Raw genomic sequence first — 20,584 nt, forward strand, 5'->3', positions numbered from 1 at the left:
CACGGTACCAAAGCAATATAATCCAACCAGAAAATGGTTCTGCATTCGCCGGTGTAGATTCTCCTGTGCACTATCCTTCACATTAAACTAGGTTGAACTTGACGTTACTTCACTAAACTCTGACACTTTTACTATCCGATTCGCACATATTCTAAGTGCTCTATTTAGACGCAAGGTTGCTCACTTCACTTGGTCGTTGACTCGTGGTGAAGGCTTTACTAGGAATGAACGAACGATGAACTGAATGAACTCCTGCTGTTTCCACCTGCGCCATATTTATACGTAAGGTGAATTATCTAGTGCCAACCTCAGTTCTGTCTCGTATTACTGCGCAGACCTGGACATGTTGAGACATGCCTTGGCGTTGCCTTTGAACTTGCCATTGGGGGTATGGTCGTTGGCGCCTAGGGGTCGCTGTCCAATAGGAGAGCGAATATTATGGTCTGGTTTGTACCCAGGTAAAGGGATATTCCGTGTATATATACAAAGAATAAACAAGGGATATCAAACGATATACAAATATTATACAAGGGATCTCAAGCAGTAAATATATATATTCGGTTTAATCTGACCCTTTGTAACAAATACGGTCCGTTTACCAAAAACACCTCTTCTGGAGTTTTAAGCTAGGCTAGCTTGCAGTTGGATAGCTTTCTACTGAATGAACAGAGGACATTGGTATCTATGTTCTTGTCTGACTCATAATGTTGGCGTGTTCCTTTAAACAGATTATAGTGCGCCATGGACTCCTATATTTCTGCTACCATGAAATCAACCAAGTGTGCCTTCTTTCTAGGTGATTAGCGAGACGGGCCATGGAAGGAAGTCTGACATCTGGAGTGTGGGATGCACCGTGTTTGAGATGGCGACGGGGAAACCACCGCTGGCACATATGGACAAGAGGGCGGCCTTGTTTTACATCGCGGCGCACCGGGGGCCGATGCCACCCTTGCCCGATGGGTTCTCAGACGACGCCAGGGACTTTGTTCAAGTCTGCCTGACTAGGTAAGAACAGTAGATCAACAGTTATAGTCCAGGGCAGGGCTGACCCTTTCCAGTCCATGAATCAGTTGCTTTGGTCTTTAGTCGACCAACACTTTGTTAGTCCATTAGTTGTTTAAGCTTTCTTTTATGCTTAATGCGTTATTTCCTGAAAGATAAGTACTAGATTTAAAGAGGTCCTTGTAGGAAACTATTTAAAACATGTATCTAATAAATAATTAACAAATTGATTAGTCAACAGTCTGGTGACTATTGGTCGGTTACAAATTTCAGTCAAGGACAGCACTAGTCCATATCTGGTCATATTGAACATACCACCTCTTTGTCTGGTCATATTGAACATACCCACCTCTTTGTGGTCATATTGAACATATCCACCTCTTTGTGGTCATATTGAACATATCCACCTCTTTGTCTCGTCATATTGAACATATACACCTCTTTGTCTCGTCATATTGAACATATACACCTCTTTGTCTCGTCATATTGAACATATCCACCTCTTTGTCTCGTCATATTGAACATATCCACCTCTTTGTCTGGTCATATTGAACATATCCACCTCTTTGTCTGGTCATATTGAACATACCCACCTCTTTGTCTGGTCATATTGAACATATCCACCTCTTTGTCTGGTCATATTGAACATATCCACCTCTTTGTCTGGTCATATTGAACATATCCACCTCTTTGTCTGGTCATATTGAACATATCCACCTCTTTGTGGTCATATTGAACATACCACCTCTTTGTCTCGTCATATTGAACATATCCACCTCTTTGTGGTCATATTGAACATACCACCTCTTTGTGGTCATATTGAACATATCCACCTCTTTGTCTCGTCATATTGAACATATCCACCTCTTTGTCTCGTCATATTGAACATATCCACCTCTTTGTCTGGTCATATTGAACATATCCACCTCTTTGTCTGGTCATATTGAACATATCCACCTCTTTGTGGTCATATTGAACATATCCACCTCTTTGTCTGGTCATATTGAACATACCACCTCTTTGTGGTCATATTGAACATATCCACCTCTTTGTGGTCATATTGAACATATCCACCTCTTTGTGGTCATATTGAACATATCCACCTCTTTGTGGTCATATTGAACATACCACCTCTTTGTGGTCATATTGAACATATCCACCTCTTTGTCTGGTCATATTGAACATATCCACCTCTTTGTGGTCATATTGAACATACCACCTCTTTGTCTGGTCATATTGAACATATCCACCTCTTTGTCTGGTCATATTGAACATATCCACCTCTTTGTCTGGTCATATTGAACATATCCACCTCTTTGTCTGGTCATATTGAACATACCCACCTCTTTGTCTGGTCATATTGAACATACCACCTCTTTGTCTGGTCATATTGAACATATCCACCTCTTTGTGGTCATATTGAACATACCACCTCTTTGTGGTCATATTGAACATACCACCTCTTTGTCTGGTCATATTGAACATACCACCTCTTTGTGGTCATATTGAACATATCCACCTCTTTGTCTGGTCATATTGAACATATCCACCTCTTTGTCTGGTCATATTGAACATATCCACCTCTTTGTCTGGTCATATTGAACATACCACCTCTTTGTCTGGTCATATTGAACATATCCACCTCTTTGTGGTCATATTGAACATACCACCTCTTTGTGGTCATATTGAACATACCACCTCTTTGTGGTCATATTGAACATACCACCTCTTTGTGGTCATATTGAACATACCACCTCTTTGTCTGGTCATATTGAACATATCCACCTCTTTGTCTGGTCATATTGAACATACCACCTCTTTGTCTGGTCATATTGAACATATCCACCTCTTTGTCTGGTCATATTGAACATATCCACCTCTTTGTCTGGTCATATTGAACATATCCACCTCTTTGTGGTCATATTGAACATATCCACCTCTTTGTGGTCATATTGAACATATCCACCTCTTTGTGGTCATATTGAACATATCCACCTCTTTGTCTGGTCATATTGAACATATCCACCTCTTTGTCTGGTCATATTGAACATATCCACCTCTTTGTGGTCATATTGAACATACCCACCTCTTTGTCTGGTCATATTGAACATATCCACCTCTTTGTGGTCATATTGAACATATCCACCTCTTTGTCTGGTCATATTGAACATATCCACCTCTTTGTGGTCATATTGAACATATCCACCTCTTTGTCTGGTCATATTGAACATACCACCTCTTTGTCTGGTCATATTGAACATACCACCTCTTTGTCTGGTCATATTGAACATATCCACCTCTTTGTGGTCATATTGAACACATCCACCTCTTTGTCTGGTCATATTGAACATACCACCTCTTTGTCTGGTCATATTGAACATACCACCTCTTTGTGGTCATATTGAACATATCCACCTCTTTGTGGTCATATTGAACATACCACCTCTTTGTCTGGTCATATTGAACATACCACCTCTTTGTCTGGTCATATTGAACATATCCACCTCTTTGTGGTCATATTGAACATATCCACCTCTTTGTCTGGTCATATTGAACATATCCACCTCTTTGTCTGGTCATATTGAACATATCCACCTCTTTGTGGTCATATTGAACATATCCACCTCTTTGTCTGGTCATATTGAACATATCCACCTCTTTGTCTCGTCATATTGAACATATACACCTCTTTGTGGTCATATTGAACATACCACCTCTTTGTCTGGTCATATTGAACATATCCACCTCTTTGTCTGGTCATATTGAACATATCCACCTCTTTGTGGTCATATTGAACATATCCACCTCTTTGTCTGGTCATATTGAACATATCCACCTCTTTGTGGTCATATTGAACATATCCACCTCTGTCTGGTCATATTGAACATATCCACCTCTTTGTGGTCATATTGAACATACCACCTCTTTGTGGTCATATTGAACATACCACCTCTTTGTGGTCATATTGAACATATCCACCTCTTTGTCTGGTCATATTGAACATATCCACCTCTTTGTGGTCATATTGAACATATCCACCTCTGTCTGGTCATATTGAACATATCCACCTCTTTGTCTGGTCATATTGAACATATCCACCTCTTTGTCTGGTCATATTGAACATATCCACCTCTTTGTCTGGTCATATTGAACATATCCACCTCTTTGTGGTCATATTGAACATATCCACCTCTTTGTGGTCATATTGAACATATCCACCTCTTTGTCTGGTCATATTGAACATATCCACCTCTTTGTCTGGTCATATTGAACATATCCACCTCTTTGTCTGGTCATATTGAACATATCCACCTCTTTGTGGTCATATTGAACATATACACCTCTTTGTCTGGTCATATTGAACATATCCACCTCTTTGTCTGGTCATATTGAACATATCCACCTCTTTGTCTGGTCATATTGAACATATCCACCTCTTTGTGGTCATATTGAACATATCCACCTCTTTGTGGTCATATTGAACATATCCACCTCTTTGTGGTCATATTGAACATATCCACCTCTTTGTCTGGTCATATTGAACATATCCACCTCTTTGTCTGGTCATATTGAACATATCCACCTCTTTGTCTGGTCATATTGAACATATCCACCTCTTTGTGGTCATATTGAACATATACACCTCTTTGTCTGGTCATATTGAACATATCCACCTCTTTGTCTGGTCATATTGAACATATCCACCTCTTTGTCTGGTCATATTGAACATATCCACCTCTTTGTGGTCATATTGAACATATCCACCTCTTTGTGGTCATATTGAACATATCCACCTCTTTGTGGTCATATTGAACATATCCACCTCTTTGTCTGGTCATATTGAACATATACACCTCTTTGTGGTCATATTGAACATACCCACCTCTTTGTCTGGTCATATTGAACATATCCACCTCTTTGTGGTCATATTGAACATACCACCTCTTTGTCTGGTCATATTGAACATATCCACCTCTTTGTCTGGTCATATTGAACATACCACCTCTTTGTGGTCATATTGAACATATCCACCTCTTTGTGGTCATATTGAACATACCACCTCTTTGTGGTCATATTGAACATACCACCTCTTTGTGGTCATATTGAACATACCTAGGGTGACCAGATGCAAAAAGTCCAAAAGTGGGACAACAGTAAGATTTTGGTGGGACAAAGTGGGACAACAGTAAGATTTTGGTGGGACAAAGTGGGACAGATAGATAATGTAAAATGTCTTATTAGAATAACTGGTCTTCACTGAATATATTTAAATCAAAGGTTAAAGGTTAAAACAAAATAAATACAAATTAAATACCACCTAACATCTGTTTTAAATATTTAAACGTCATCACTTGACAGGAATGTCTTGTTTGATATTCCCTGTTAACACAGAACTAGGGAAAACAGTGTAGTATAATACAAAAATAATAATACAAATTAATAGTTTTGAAAAGTTTTATGGTGCCATGATTGGAAGCATCAGAAGTTACCGAAAATAATGGTGTGTTTTGGTCATCTGGGACCATTGGGGTTTTTAATTCAATCAAACAACTCTAGGAAGGTGCCAGTACATCCATAACTATGGATGTAGCTTTTGTACGACTACACGATTTTTTTTGCAATATCTGAGTCTGGCCAAATGACAGGAGCTAGTTTCATACCACAGTCGGCTGACCTGTATGAATGGGAGTGTTGTACTGTGTGATAGACACTTGTTATCTCAGCTGCAGTGACCTAGTCCGTCTGGCTATCATTGTTTGGTTTAAAAAGAAACGTATCCATAGATCTGGATGTTTCTTTTTGGTGAGCCACTCACGTCCACTGTGGCGCTTCAAGTCGTATTCTCCTCCATGCGCAATTGAAAACGAACTATGACACAAAACACAAAGCCTGCTGCGGATTGCCTGCCATCTGCCTCACCCAGTCATGTGTCGTTTGCCAGTCTTGGTTGTAACTGCAGGTCCGTTTCTTTTTACTGCTTTCCATCTTGAACTAGTTCGCTTGTAATGTTGTTGTGTTTTTTTTTACCAATCAGATTTGCGATATGAGGTAGCATCACAAGTTCAACTCTCACGAGCAGAGCAGTGCGCTAAATTACTATAACCAATCAGATCTGCGATATGAGGTAGCGTCACGACTCAGTCTCAGTCACGTTACAAGCAGGCAAGCAGCGCGCTAAAGTACTATAACCAATCAGAGCAATGTGTGTGGACAAGAGGCGGGTTGCTACGTTTACTGTCTGTAGGAAGGGGCTTTTAGATGCATGTTTTTTTTTGGCTTCGAAAAGAGGGACATCCTCTCAATATGAGGGACGCGGGACATTTGGTCAAATGGTGGGACAGTACAACCAAAAGGGGGACACCTGGTCACCCTAAACATACCACCTCTTTGTCTGGTCATATTGAACATATCCACCTCTTTGTCTGGTCATATTGAACATATCCACCTCTTTGTCTGGTCATATTGAACATATCCACCTCTTTGTCTGGTCATATTGAACATATCCACCTCTTTGTCTGGTCATATTGAACATATCCACCTCTTTGTCTGGTCATATTGAACATATCCACCTCTTTGTCTCGTCATATTGAACATATAGTGCCGAACCTGCTCACCTTACTGGACATTTACATCTAAAGTAAGAATCACCAATGTCTCTTATAGAACTCATTCCAAGAGTGCTGATATTCAGTATAACAGCACTGGGACTTTAAACTACAGTATATGCATTACTCCACCGCATAGGTGTTCTATTAATAACTGTTAATTTTGCATCTGTGTGAACTTTACACATTACTTCCACTTAGTGGAAATAATGATGGAGGGGATATGTAATGTCATTAGAGAATAAATCAGAGCCTCTAGATGGCGCTATACACATGAGAACGGTCAATAATTTATCCTTATAGAAGGCCGTCTTGTCACACATGGCCATGAGAAACGGGATTTCTCAAGTGTGCAAAATGCCTCTCTATGGAACTACCCTAACCAGAAGCAGGTGGGGGTCCCGACAATGCCTCTCTATGGAACTACCCTAACCAGAAGCAGGTGGGGGTCCCGACAATGCCGCTCTATGGAACTACCCTAACCAGAAGCAGGTGGGGGTCCCGACAATGCCGCTCTATGGAACTACCCTAACCAGAAGCAGGTGGGGGTCCCGACAATGCCGCTCTATGGAACTACCCTAACCAGAAGCAGGTGGGGGTCCCGACAATGCCGCTCTATGGAACTACCCTAACCAGAAGCAGGTGGGGGTCCCGACAATGCCGCTCTATGGAACTACCCGGTATACTAAGCTCCTTGGCAGTCTACACACTGCATTGGATGGACATCAAGGGGACAGGATGAAAATAAACGTTGGCAGCCAGTTTTCTACATAGCTAAACAATTCGGTTTAAAACAATGATCAATTTCAGGAGTGTATTGTCCGAATATAAGACCCATGTTTTCCCCATAAATTACACATGGAAATTGGAGGGGTCTCTAGAGATTGGAGGGGTCTCTAGAGATTGGAGGGGTCTCTGGAGATTAGAGGGGTCTCTAGAGATTAGAGGGGTCTCTAGAGATTGGAGGGGTCTCTGGGGATTAGAGGGGTCTCTAGAGATTGGAGGGGTCTCTGGGGATTAGAGGGGTCTCTAGAGATTGGAGGGGTCTCTAGAGATTGGAGGGGTCTCTGGGGATTGGAGGGGTCTCTGGAGATTGGAGGGGTCTCTAGAGATTGGAGGGGTCTCTGGGGATTGGAGGGGTCTCTGGAGATTGGAGGGGTCTCTAGAGATTGGAGGGGTCTCTGGGGATTGGAGGGGTCTCTGGAGATTGGAGGGGTCTCTAGAGATTGGAGGGGTCTCTAGAGATTGGAGGGGTCTCTAGAGATTGGAGGGGTCTCTGGAGATTGGAGGGGTCTCTAGAGATTGGAGGGGTCTCTAGAGATTGGAGGGGTCTCTAGAGATTGGAGGGGTCTCTAGAGATTGGAGGGGTCTCTGGAGATTGGTCAGTCAGCCTACCGAGCACACCACAGCACAGAGACCGCCCTCATCAAGATCACAAATGACCTCCTCCTTGCTGCAGACTCCGGACACATCAGCCTCCTCATCCTTCTCGACCTCTCTGCGGCGTTTGACACAGGGTCGTAACAATATCTCACTCAGTCCTCCTCAAATGCCTCTCTGACAACCTTGGCATCACCGGTACAGCTCTGTCTTGGTTTCACTCATATCTCACAAATAGATCGGTTTGTCAGCGTCACATCCTCCCCCCCGGCCCCAGTCAACCACGGTGTCCCCCAAGGCTCCGTGCTGGGTCCCCTATACTTTTCACCATTTACATGCTCCCCCTCGGTCAGATCATATGTCACTACGGACTCAACTTTCACGGTTATGCTGATGATACTCGGCTCTATCTCAGCACCTCACCATCCTCCCAACTCCCCCCACAGTCTTTAGTCAACTGCCTCCACGCCATAAAAACATGGATGTCAACCAAACTACTCAAACTCAACAGCAAAAAGACAGAGCTCATGGTTGTGGCCCCCAAGGCACTGCTCCGGAAGGTTGGAGATCTCCTCCCCCACGTTGTCGGCTGTTCCATCTCCCCGTCTCTCGAAGTCCGTAACCTGGGCGTCACCCTCGACTCCACACTTTCATTTCACTCCCACATCAAATCTGTTACCAAGTCTACCTTCTACCACCTCAGAAACATGTCCCGTCTCTGACCCTCACTCTCAGACTCTGTGGCTGAGACCCTGATCCACTCATTCGTCACCTCCCGGTTGGACTACTGCAACGGAGTCCTGTTCGGGGTACCCAGCAAAGCCATGGACAGGCTCCAGTATGTACAGAACTCAGCTGCCAGGGTTCTCACTCACACCAAGCCCTGGCAGCACATCACCCCCACCTTCATCCACCTCCACTGGCTCCCAGTCAAGTTCCGTATCTCTTTTAAACTCCTGCTCCTCACCTACAAGTCCCTCCATGCCCTCGCCCTCCGATAGCCGTCTGATCTCCTCCACCAGCACACTCCATCCCGGAACCTACAATCCTCCGATCTGGGTCTCCTCTCCATCCCTTGCACCAGGTTACGGACTTTCGGTGACAGAGCCTTCAGCGTGGCGTCCCCTACCCTCTGGAACTCTCTCCCCCCGGAAATCCACAACGCCCCAACCCTGGACACTTTCAAAACACACCTCTTCACCAAGGCTTTTCCCCATTAGTTAGTTTAGATTAGGTTCATTATCCCTTACCTGCCCTCATCCTCCCCTTTTTCCCCTTTTCCCCTACTGCCCCATTCCCCTAGCCCTCTTGATTGTAAAGCGACCTTGGGTTTCATGAAAGGCGCTATAGAAATTTGATTTATTATTATTATTGGACGGGTCACAGTAAATAAAGTTAAACTTGAGCATTATTTAGCCCCTTTCCCGGTAAGCTACAACATGTTTGGCAACTATGGACTGTGGGTATAAGCTGCCATTAGCCGACTATTTCAGTCTGAATTCTCTCCTCCTCTTCCGCTATCCGTGACACTATTATAGCTTAGCGCCTCCCAGGATGATTGCGATTGGTTTAAATAAATACAAACAAGCCAAAGTGTCCCCCCCCCCCTATACCAGAATGGTAATAGGTTCAGCCATATCTGTCTTCTGCACTACGGAGGGTTGGGAGTGCGTCTTATATTCGGGCAGTGGCGTACTCAGGCTGTTTTGAAGGGCAGGGGCGAAAAGAAAAAAGGGCACCTACTGCACAACATGGGACCCCATCAGTGAGCAAAAAGCTATGATGCGTCATGTATGGTGAAATAGTCTTCATCCTTGATTAAGATTAACATTAGAATAACAGACAATCCAGATTAATAATATAACCACACCTCTATGATAAAAGCACACAGGGAACAATACACCTTTCAAATGTTTATTTCACCTCATTGTCATGGTGTTTGAAAAGTAGATTTATCATGGTGTTTGAAAAGTAAATTATCATGGTGTTTGAAAAGTGGATTTATCATAGTGTTTGAAACTTAGATTTATCATGTGTTTGAAAAGTAGATTATCATGGTGTTTGAAGGCCTAAACCATTGCTGCAGTGGTACATTTCTCAATGCTAAAGATATCAGTGAGGAATATAAATATTTGGGAAACAGCATTTTAATATAGTCTGGGTTTAAAAATAGTGAACCTATTCTTTAAAAGCTATTTACAACATATATTTTACAGGATATAAAACAGTTTAACAGTTAAAGTTAATTTGAGTGCCGTTGAGCTTCTTCCTTTCTCTCTCCCAACACCCCTCCTGCCCTCTCCTTCTGTCCTCCTGTACTCTCCTTCTCTCCTCATGTCCTCTCCTTCTCATCCTGTCCTCTCATTCTATCTTCTACTGTATCTCTCCCTCCCCCCTCTATCTTCCCCATTCTCTCCATTAAAGTTTATATATTGTACCTGGATACTGGCTGGATCAGTGGGATATTTTAATGGCAACAGGAGAGCATTCAAGTTATTTGTTGTTGTGTCGTTTGAATAATTTCTCTCCCTATCATCATTTTCATCCTCGCTTTTTTTAGCATCTCCATAACCGTCTTCATCATCATTTCTCTCCATAGCATCATCTGCATTCTCTTTCCTCAACTTCTTCATCATTTCTCTCCATAGAATCATTTGCATTTCTCTTTCCTCCACTTCTTCATAATTTCTCTCCATAGAATCTACATTTTCTCTTTCCTCCACTTCTTCACCATCTCTCTTCCTGATATCATTATTTCCCTGTTGACTATCTCCATCTTCATTGTCTGTACTGTCTTTATCTAAGGTGGAGCAAATAATATCTGTTTTATAATAGTAATATAATTGTACTGTATATAATATTCGTATGTAGCCTACAATGTTATAATTGTATTATAAAATAATATGTCATATAGCACTACCACCACTAGCCCTCTTGCCTTGATTGGAATAAAAAGGGTCTATGGTTGCTCAATTTAAATATTTAAGGCACAATTGTCTGTCCAAAATAAGCATTATTGACCATATTAGCACCAGATTCTCAGTTATAATCCAAACTATGGCTCTGTGAGACAAGCTTGTACATGTATCTAGTAGTGAGGACTTACAAATACATAACTGTATCCTTATCTCCTCCATTACTTTTTTTTTATCCACTTTTTCTCCCATTTTTCTATATATTCTCCCATCCCAATTTCATATCATCCAATTCAACCCTCCCCTGTCACGAACGCTGTTTCTTGCCTCCCACAAGCCGGCTGCAACGTGGACTAAGTCATACATAGCACAAGTCCCCTCCGGTACTTGAGGTAACAGCAGTCGCATCTTTTCACCTGCGCAGCTCGATCTCTCAGTGGCGAGGAGTAACGCGTGGGAGGCTCACGCTGCCCCCGACACTTCCTGATTCTACTGCGCAGGCGCACCAACCGACCTGTAGGAGTCACTGTCCACAACGCCCGATCCCCACCCATCAGTTTCCCACCCCCTAATACGGCCAATGTGTATTAGTATGAACGACCAGCTAAACTGAAAGCAATGTGGAGCGCTGGGCTCGAACAGGCGAGCCCAGCGTCTCCGCATTTGTGGCGAGCGCCTTGCCCACTACGCCACGTAGCCGCCCCCTTATCTCCTCCATTACTATTGTTGCTTTTAGACCAAATTTTTCAAAGAGAATTTTTGAGCTGCTTTTTAATATTCTTCCGATTTCTTTCTCTCCTTGACATTCTGTAATCATAAAATATAGGCCAATGCTAAACCCACTTCTTATCAGGTAGGGGCCCACATGTGGGCCCTCTTGAGGACGATTTGCCCACCTGCACTTTGGCGACCTCTAGTGGCTATTTTTTTTTATCCACTTTTTCTCCCATTTTCTATTTTTCTCCCATCCCAATTTCGTATCGTCCAATTCAACCCTCCCCTGTCTCGAACGCTGTCTCTTGCCTCCCACAAGCCGGCTGTAATGTGGACGTGTAAGCCATACATAGCACGAGTCCCCTCCGATACTCGAGGTAGCAGCCGTCGCATCTTTCCACCTGCGCGGCGCGATCTTTCAGCGTCAGGGGTCTGCGCTTTGGAGGGACGCCGCCCCCATCGCTTCCTGATTCTACTGCGCAGGCGCACCAACCGACCTGTAGGAGTCGCTGTCCACAACGTCCGATCCCCACCCATCAGTTTCCCACCCCCTAATACTGCCAAATGTATTAGTATGAACGAACAGCCAAACTGAAAGCAATGTGGAGAGCTTGGCTCGAACCCAGCGTCTCCAGCATTGGAGGTGAGCGCCTTGCCCACTGCACCACCTAGCCGCCCGGTTGTGCATATTTTTTAATACAATATATATATCGAATTAAAGCCCTTTCAGGCGACAAAATCCAGTCAGCGGTTCTCGAGTTACATGCCGATATGTGAGGCTTGCGCGAAGTACACGGTATTGCGCAAATACTACTCCCGACTCTTGGGGCTCTAGTTCCGTCAATCATTTGGCGATCTCGAAAATGATTGGACAGGGTTGTAGCCAATGAGTGTGGCTTTCCAACGATACCCCACCTGGGGATGTACGAATCAGGGATATAGGTGAAGTCACGAGCGAAAACAGGAAGAGAATTAGTTGAAGTCTATGAGAAAACTGAGCTTTTCTTTTGTAGTTTACCAAAATCACTCCTAATCACTCATTTCTGAACGGATCGTTATGATCTTCAGGCTATGGATCTCGGGTGTTTTTTAAGCCTCCAGCCATTCTGGGGAAAACTACTTCTGGACTACTACAGAAAAACGTGAGTAACACGTTTTTCTACAACTCAAGTTCAGACCTATGTTACTCTATTTCATTAGCACTAAAGGTGAGTTGTCCTTCTTTTATCAGACACTCCAGAATGTCATCTTTCAAAAGAGACCAGGCTCATGCATATGGTATAAGTATAAAGTATAGTATTTTGGTTTGCAAAAAAAGTATGCAGTCGTCAAAAACGAAAACTAAAATGGCCAATTTTGGGGTTTACTACCACTCTTAAATTAGCTTTAAAAAGCAATTCACACTGAACTTTAAAATGCTATCGGTATATTTTGTGCAAATAATCCTAAAATAATTTACACTTTATTTTTAAATTGAGAACACAGGTTAGCATAGAATCAGCTAAGCAAGGTACCCGTTTAGTTAGCTAGCTACAGTAGTAATACAGCTAGCCTAGGCTAAAACATACTGCCATCAATGAAAGCACTTGCAGTGTACATACATTAGTATTTAGTAATGCATAATTGGTAAAAACAAACTCAATCTTTGCAACTTCAAAGAAAGCTTGCTGTATTACCTACCTCACACACAGCAGTAGGATGCAGGGTTACAGCTCCGACTGCATTAAGCCCTCTGGCATCTGAGCATTCAAGAGGGGATGTGTCTAAAACTGAACATTTAAATGGATGGAATATTGTAGTGAGGGGGCTGCTCAGAGTTGTAGCTAACACTTTTGTGTGACATTATTTAACCGTCTGGGTCCAGTTTAGACCATTGGAAGGGCACCAACGGGCACGTCCTCTCGCTTTTGCTACTCAAAAGGGCACTTTAGGTTTAGTGCGATGTTTTCAACTGTGGGGGCACATGGTCAAGTTTAGACCATTGGAAGGGCACCAATGGGCACATCCTCTAGTTTTCACCACTGAAAAGGGCACTTTAGCGCAATGTTTTCAACTGTGGGTGGGGGCACATGGTCACGTTTAACCATTAGAGGGGCACCAATAGGGCACATCCTCTAATTATTTCCACTCAAAAGGGCACTTTTGCATGACATTATTTAACCGTGGGGCACAAAAGCACTCAAAAGGGCACTTTTGCGTGATGTTTTTCAACTGTGGGGGCACATGGTCAAGTTTAGACCATTGGAAGAGCACCAATAGGGCACACCCTCTAATTTTCCGCCACTCAAAAGGGCACTTTAGCGCGCGTTTTTCAACCAGGGGGGGGCGATTCCCCCCCCCCCCCCCCCCGGAGTCCGCCAGTGTATTCGGGTCAATATGGTAATTTACGCTGAGCAGCAAAACATAATATTACTAAGGCTGAGAACACTTATCGATAATTATCGATAACTGCGTGAAATAGATAAGTGGCATCACTTATCGATTATTTTGCATGTGTAAAAAATATATAATTATTTTATACTTTTTATACTATATTAAATACTAGGTCTTGTGGCATGTTTTAGTTAAAACATCCCCATTTAATGTAAATTCAGTTGAATTGCAACTCTGCACTGTGCATTCAATATGCAGCGCACTCCTCCATCACATCCAGAGACCAGACTATAACATGAGAAGGATCACTGTGGTCGTTTTGAATGGGGAAATCTGTAACACTAAAGATGGCAGCAACAACAAAGAATTGCTGCAAAATAAACATAAATGTGTTGTTTAAATAATAATAATTTAAAAAGAAAACATATATTTTTAATACTAATAAAAATATCAGTATTTATCAATAACTTTGTCCCGGTTTAACTATTCTTCCAAATGGCATATCGTCTCAGCCTTAAATATGACATTTTCTCTTTTGCCCAAATCTAGTGACCAGAAACTACGGCCATCTGCAGACTGTCTATTGAAGCACCCCTTCATCCCCAAGGACAAGAACGGAATCAACTCCTTCTCTGAGACCCAGAGGAGACACGGCTGCAGTGTCCATCGGGACGGACTGTGCAGCTGAACGTCGCCTAACACTGATACGACATTAGCGAGCTTTAGGACAACGGGATCATTCATCCTTTTCACTAACAAAATGGGAACTCAAGAGCATTGGGTATACTTCACGGCATGGTAAAACAGCCTGAAGTTACTCAACACTTAAAGGTAGAGTCTGTAATGCCGTCAAACAGAGATTAAAGCTCGAGGGGACAGTTCCTACACAGTACGTTCCCACGACTACCACGCCATTAGAGGCTAATTGAGAAAACTCCACCCGTTTTCTACCCAGAAAACACTGCTTCTTCCTCATTTGACACAAGGAAATTATAAAAGGAAGGGTCATCGCGTCAGAATACCAGCATTCTAATGCTCTGCTTGGTGCCAGTTCTATTGAAGCCTATGGGAGATGTAAATAATACAAACAATATACCAGCTATGAGGAAATATACATGAACCAATACATCAAACTAGTTAACAAACACTGACATCCAAGATAATAACCCGTTTAAATGACAAACGAGGAGATGGCGATATTTAATTAAATGTCGGCCGACCTGAAAGTTCCGCACCAATGTGGGTTCACGCGCTAGTGACATGACTAGGGGTGTAACAATGCAATGCATCGATCCTAAGGTCGAATCGTGGTCAAATTAATATTGAATCGTTGCCTGAAGAATCATAATCGAATCGAATCGTTTTACACCCCTATTACTGACCTATAGTCCATTCATGCTGAGTGAATCAGTTCCCCCAGCCACATTTGTGTATAATTAGTTTTGGGGGGAATTAACTGATCGAAAATTTCTAATCGAATCGTGGTCAAATGAAGAGATTTCATGATGCATTGAATCGTTGCCTGAAGAATCATAATCAAATCGTTGTGGGGTCGAATCATTACACAATACTGACCCTTCCTTCTTTTAGTTTCCTTGATTTGACATTCAGTATTGCTTTCACACATCGCTGCCTGAACGAGTGATGGGAATCAGTAACCTCATTACAGAATAATCCCCCCGACCAACACGCGCTGTAGAAGATGAATGTCCAAATCAAACATTGTCGGGGCGTGAGAAACGGGATACCTCACAAGTGCATCTTTATGGTTGGAAGTGAGTTGGGGAGAAGTAACAGGAGAGGGGTTTGAGAAATTCACACTATACCAAGTTATTATATAGCTAATGCTATAATATATATAGCTATATATTAACTTATTATAGTGTGCATTTCTCTAGACCCGTCTTGGCAGAGCCTGAAGTGTGGCCAGCCATAATGACCCCTATCCTGTCCGTCCCCACTCAACTCCAACACACATCAGACCAAAACAAAACATTTAAACAAAGCGCAATACCAAGCAGGGCTCTTTTGCCTGGAGGTCACCGTTTGATGACATCACTGATGACTTTCTACCTTTTAGCAAGGACCGCTCATTGTCCCTTTAGTTTACATGTAAATGAAGATAGCACTTTTATGCAATGCCTGTTTTGAATGACTTAGTTACTTGAATCAAAACATTGTGGCCATTATTTATCCAAGTGTGCCAATCAACTCATATTAAAACCTTTCCAATTTCCAAGTGAGTGTTTTGTAAATTGTCTCTTCAGGGTGGGCGTATTTGAATCTGGAATTATAAGCAGTGGGTGATCAGTTTGAAATTCAACAAGCGAGTTGTGTGAGCAGGTGAACTGGCAGTTTTACCGCTACAGTTCTCTTTAAATGATTCCACCGCAGATGTCTTTTTCGGTAACCAGGCGATAACCAATGAGTTGTGTCATTATTATAAAATGGTCTATATTGAATAACAATTAGTATAAATGAGTATTAGTGACATCATCACACATGAAACTCAGATGTCAGGGAAGTACAGAGAAGCTCTCTTTCCAGGGGAAGAATGTGAAGAAGGCGCTCTGGTTCTGCACAAATAACAATCTTTATAAAGTCATGCCTCCAAGAATTAACCATAAAAGAAACAACACATTTTGAGTGGAGGGGATGTTAAATAAAAAAAAAATTAGAATTGAAAAAGAATATGCTATTGCAAAGGCACTGTGCCTTCATCATTAAATCTATACTTCAAATATCCAGTTCTTAATTTTGTAGGCCTAGTGACTTCTTAGAATCTCAGAAAAAAATTTAACTATATATATATATATATATATATATATATATATATATATATATATATATATATATAAAAAAAACATAACATTTATCATGTTAAAGGAAGTGACAACCTTTGAAGTTTATTATAAGTACTGAAAGGGGGGGGGGCTGGATGTGAAGGACAGTGTCATCATAAGAAGTTGAACTAGGCGTCGGAACGTTTGCACTGCGCTGCGTTCATGCTCCGTTGTAAACTACACCACCCTCTCCTTTGCAACTTTCCAGGTCCAACACTTAATTTATTTATTATTATTATCATTATTATGTAGCATAGTACACTGGTTTCATTGAACAATCCTACATAATTAACCCCTAACTCACTGACATCTATAGGGTTACAGCGCCCCCCCCCCAAAGTTGTGAAACGATTTTCAATGCACTTCACAGCAAAAACGGTTATGTAAACTTAAAGAGCACTATTATAGTCCTTGTGTCCATTTCTTTCTTGTCATTTCGAGGCACAGCCTTTGGCATCCAGCTTAAGTTCTTCTTGGAGGTAAAAAATAATAATTTTAAATTACTGTTATCGATACAAATTGCATTGCTCCAGGAAACACTTTTTTTTTTTATGTGCCTGTAACCGCTGGGCGTTCTGGATGTTCCCGTTGATAAGGTAGACCAGGGCGCCCTCTACAGGCTCTGAGAAGAAGCACACATAACTGGAATGCTGCAATCAGTCAACTGCTGATGCTGAATCCCTACATCAACAAGTTACAATAGTCAAAAAAAAATAAAGGAAAAAATTACTTTTATAGGTATGACATCTTGTTATACTTACAAGCAGCTCCAAACCTGAGTATTCGTTGTTTTTTTGTTTTGTTTTCGCTCTCTTTTTCAACATACAAAAACGTATGTACACTTATTTCCACTTTCTGTAAACAGCAAGTCTGCGTTTCTGCTTTTTTTTTTTAAATCCCTTTGATGATTGGAACATGCAGATCATACGTACGGTATTGAAGTATAAAAAATAAAAGGGAGAGGAGATGGAAGTGGAAAAATAATAAACCCCCCCGTCGGCTTCAGTCAATATTGGTTCTTCTTGGAACAACTGGTCACAGTTATAAGAAACAACCCTTCATTAAAGAGCCGGCCACTAGCTTCTTAAGAAACGACCCTTCATTAAAGAGCCGGCCACTAGCTTCTTAAGAAACTACCCTTCATTAAAGAGCCGGCCACTAGCTTCTTAAGAAACTACCCTTCATTAAAGAGCCGGCCACTAGCTTCTTAAGAAACGACCCTTCATTAAAGAGCCGGCCACTAGCTTCTTAAGAAACTACCCTTCATTAAAGAGCCGGCCACTAGCTTCTTAAGAAACTACCCTTCATTAAAGAGCTGGCCACTAGCTTCTTAAGAAACAACCCTTCATTAAAGAGCCGGCCACTAGCTTCTTAAGAAACTACCCTTCATTAAAGAGCCGGCCACTAGCTTCTTAAGAAACTACCCTTCATTAAAGAGCCGGCCACTAGCTTCTTAAGAAACTACCCTTCATTAAAGAGCCGGCCACTAGCTTCTTAAGAAACGACCCTTCATTAAAGAGCCGACCACAAGATTCTTAAGAAACTACCCTTCATTAAAGAGCCGGCCACTAGCTTCTTAAGAAACTACCCTTCATTAAAGAGCCGGCCACTAGCTTAAGAAACGACCCTTTAAAGAGCCAGCCACTAGCTTCTTAAGAAACTACCCTTCATTAAAGAGCCGGCCACTAGCTTCTTAAGAAACTACCCTTCATTAAAGAGCCGACCACTAGCTTCTTAAGAAACTACCCTTCATTAAAGAGCCGGCCACTAGCTTCTTAAGAAACTACCCTTCATTAAAGAGCCGGCCACTAGCTTCTTAAGAAACTACCCTTCATTAAAGAGCTGGCCACTAGCTTCTTAAGAAACAACCCTTCATTAAAGAGCCGGCCACTAGCTTCTTAAGAAACTACCCTTCATTAAAGAGCCGGCCACTAGCTTCTTAAGAAACTACCCTTCATTAAAGAGCCGGCCACTAGCTTCTTAAGAAACTACCCTTCATTAAAGAGCCGGCCACTAGCTTCTTAAGAAACGACCCTTCATTAAAGAGCCGACCACAAGATTCTTAAGAAACGACCCTTCATTAAAGAGCCGGCCACTAGCTTCTTAAGAAACTACCCTTCATTAAAGAGCCGGCCACTAGCTTAAGAAACGACCCTTTAAAGAGCCAGCCACTAGCTTCTTAAGAAACTACCCTTCATTAAAGAGCCGGCCACTAGCTTCTTAAGAAACTACCCTTCATTAAGGAGCCGACCACTAGCTTCTTAAGAAACTACCCTTCATTAAAGAGCCGGCCACTAGCTTCTTAAGAAACTACCCTTCATTAAAGAGCCGGCCACTAGCTTCTTAAGAAACGACCCTTCATTAAAGAGCCGGCCACTAGCTTCTTAAGAAACGACCCTTCATTAAAGAGCCGGCCAATAGCTTCTTAAGAAACTACCCTTCATTAGAGCCAGCCACTAGCTTCTTAAGAAACTACCCTTCATTAAAGAGCCGACCACTAGCTTCTTAAGAAACGACCCTTCATTAAAGAGCCAGCCACTAGCTTCTTAAGAAACTACCCTTCATTAAAGAGCCGGCCACTAGCTTCTTAAGAAACGACCCTTCATTAAAGAGCCAGCCACTAGCTTCTTAAGAAACTACCCTTCATTAAAGAGCCAGCCACTAGCTTCTTAAGAAACTACCCTTCATTAAAGAGCCGGCCACTAGCTTCTTAAGAAACTACCCTTCATTAAAGAGCCGGCCACTAGCTTCTTAAGAAACTACCCTTCATTAAAGAGCCGGCCACTAGCTTCTTAAGAAACTACCCTTCATTAAAGAGCCGGCCACTAGCTTCTTAAGAAACTACCCTTCATTAAAGAGCCGGTCACTAGCTTCTTAAGTACAGTTGTTGAGGGGAAGAAAAAATAAACTAGTACATTTAAATTACTATTAAAAGAAAAATAGAAGGGGGGGGGGGAATATTAGAAATTGCACCTTTCATGCATTTTCTGTATTTATAATACTTTTCTTTTTTTTATATCATTTTGTTTTCTCACGCGAGAGATTTTTGAAACTGAAAAATAATGGACCCCCCCCCCCCCCTCAGATACACACATCCATATTCCTAGACACCCGTTGGAGACTATGGAGAAGAAAAGCAGCAATCGAGACGTACTGAATAGAAGTAAAGACGAGACGGCGTCTCTGCTGAGCGATCAGGAAGCATAATCATCTCCTCTGCCTCCGCTCAGAAACAAGAGTTTCTACAACACTTTCTCACCTGTCTTTTTTTTCTTTGCCTAACAAATTCCTTCTCTGCCTTTCAGTAAAGTTATTTATTTTTTATATATCGTATTCACATCCTAGTGTTTTTCTTTTCTCTTTTTCTCTGGGGCACTCGACAGGGAGGAAAGCCCACGTAGAGTCTTGACTGCGTTGTACGCAGGCTGCTGTTCCCGAGCGGCTGACCACGTGGTTGTTGTTGTTGCTACTGAGGCGCCAGGGGCCGTCAGTGTCTCTGCTCCCCCATGTGGTGGTGTGATGGATCGCTAGCGGGGTACTGCTGAGAGGTCCGGAGCCCACCTGAGTGCGACAGGAGGGAGGGAGAGATAAGAGGAGGAGAAAGGGGATGTGGGGAGGGGGCAGGAGGTTAGCTGCTAGCTAGAAGAGACAACAATTCAGGTACAGGAGAGGGAGGAGGGAGAGGAAGAGAGGGAGGAGAGAGAGGAAGAGGAAGAGAGGAAGAGAGAGGGAGGAGGTAGAAGGAGAGAGG

The 20,584-nt window shown here is 42.4% G+C and overlaps 2 protein-coding genes across 4 annotated transcripts in view; one reads left to right on the plus strand and one right to left on the minus strand.

Moving 5' to 3' along the window:
• map3k19 (mitogen-activated protein kinase kinase kinase 19) overlaps positions 1 to 16,199 on the plus strand; it is a 92,817-nt gene extending 76,618 nt beyond the window's left edge. For both annotated transcript variants that reach the window (XM_084314616.1, XM_084314617.1), the window contains exons 8-9: positions 797 to 1,005; positions 14,540 to 16,199. In XM_084314616.1, the coding sequence (XP_084170742.1) occupies positions 797 to 1,005; positions 14,540 to 14,678 (348 nt within the window). In that variant the 3' untranslated portion in view covers positions 14,679 to 16,199. The remainder of the gene's footprint in view (positions 1 to 796; positions 1,006 to 14,539) is intronic.
• Positions 16,200 to 19,578: 3,379 nt separating this feature from the next.
• The window catches only part of ccnt2a (cyclin T2a), a 42,313-nt gene continuing 41,307 nt past the window's right edge, over positions 19,579 to 20,584 (minus strand). The window contains exon 10 of one of the 2 annotated variants that reach the window (XM_084315007.1): positions 19,579 to 20,374. In XM_084315007.1, the coding sequence (XP_084171133.1) occupies positions 20,361 to 20,374 (14 nt within the window). In that variant the 3' untranslated portion in view covers positions 19,579 to 20,360. Of the gene's footprint in view, positions 20,395 to 20,584 lie in introns of both variants that reach the window. The other variant, XM_084315006.1, reaches the window with a different exon arrangement.

The sequence above is a fragment of the Notolepis coatsorum genome, assembly GCF_963971535.1.
Source record: "Notolepis coatsorum genome assembly, chromosome: 5".
NCBI lineage: Eukaryota > Metazoa > Chordata > Actinopteri > Aulopiformes > Paralepididae > Notolepis > Notolepis coatsorum.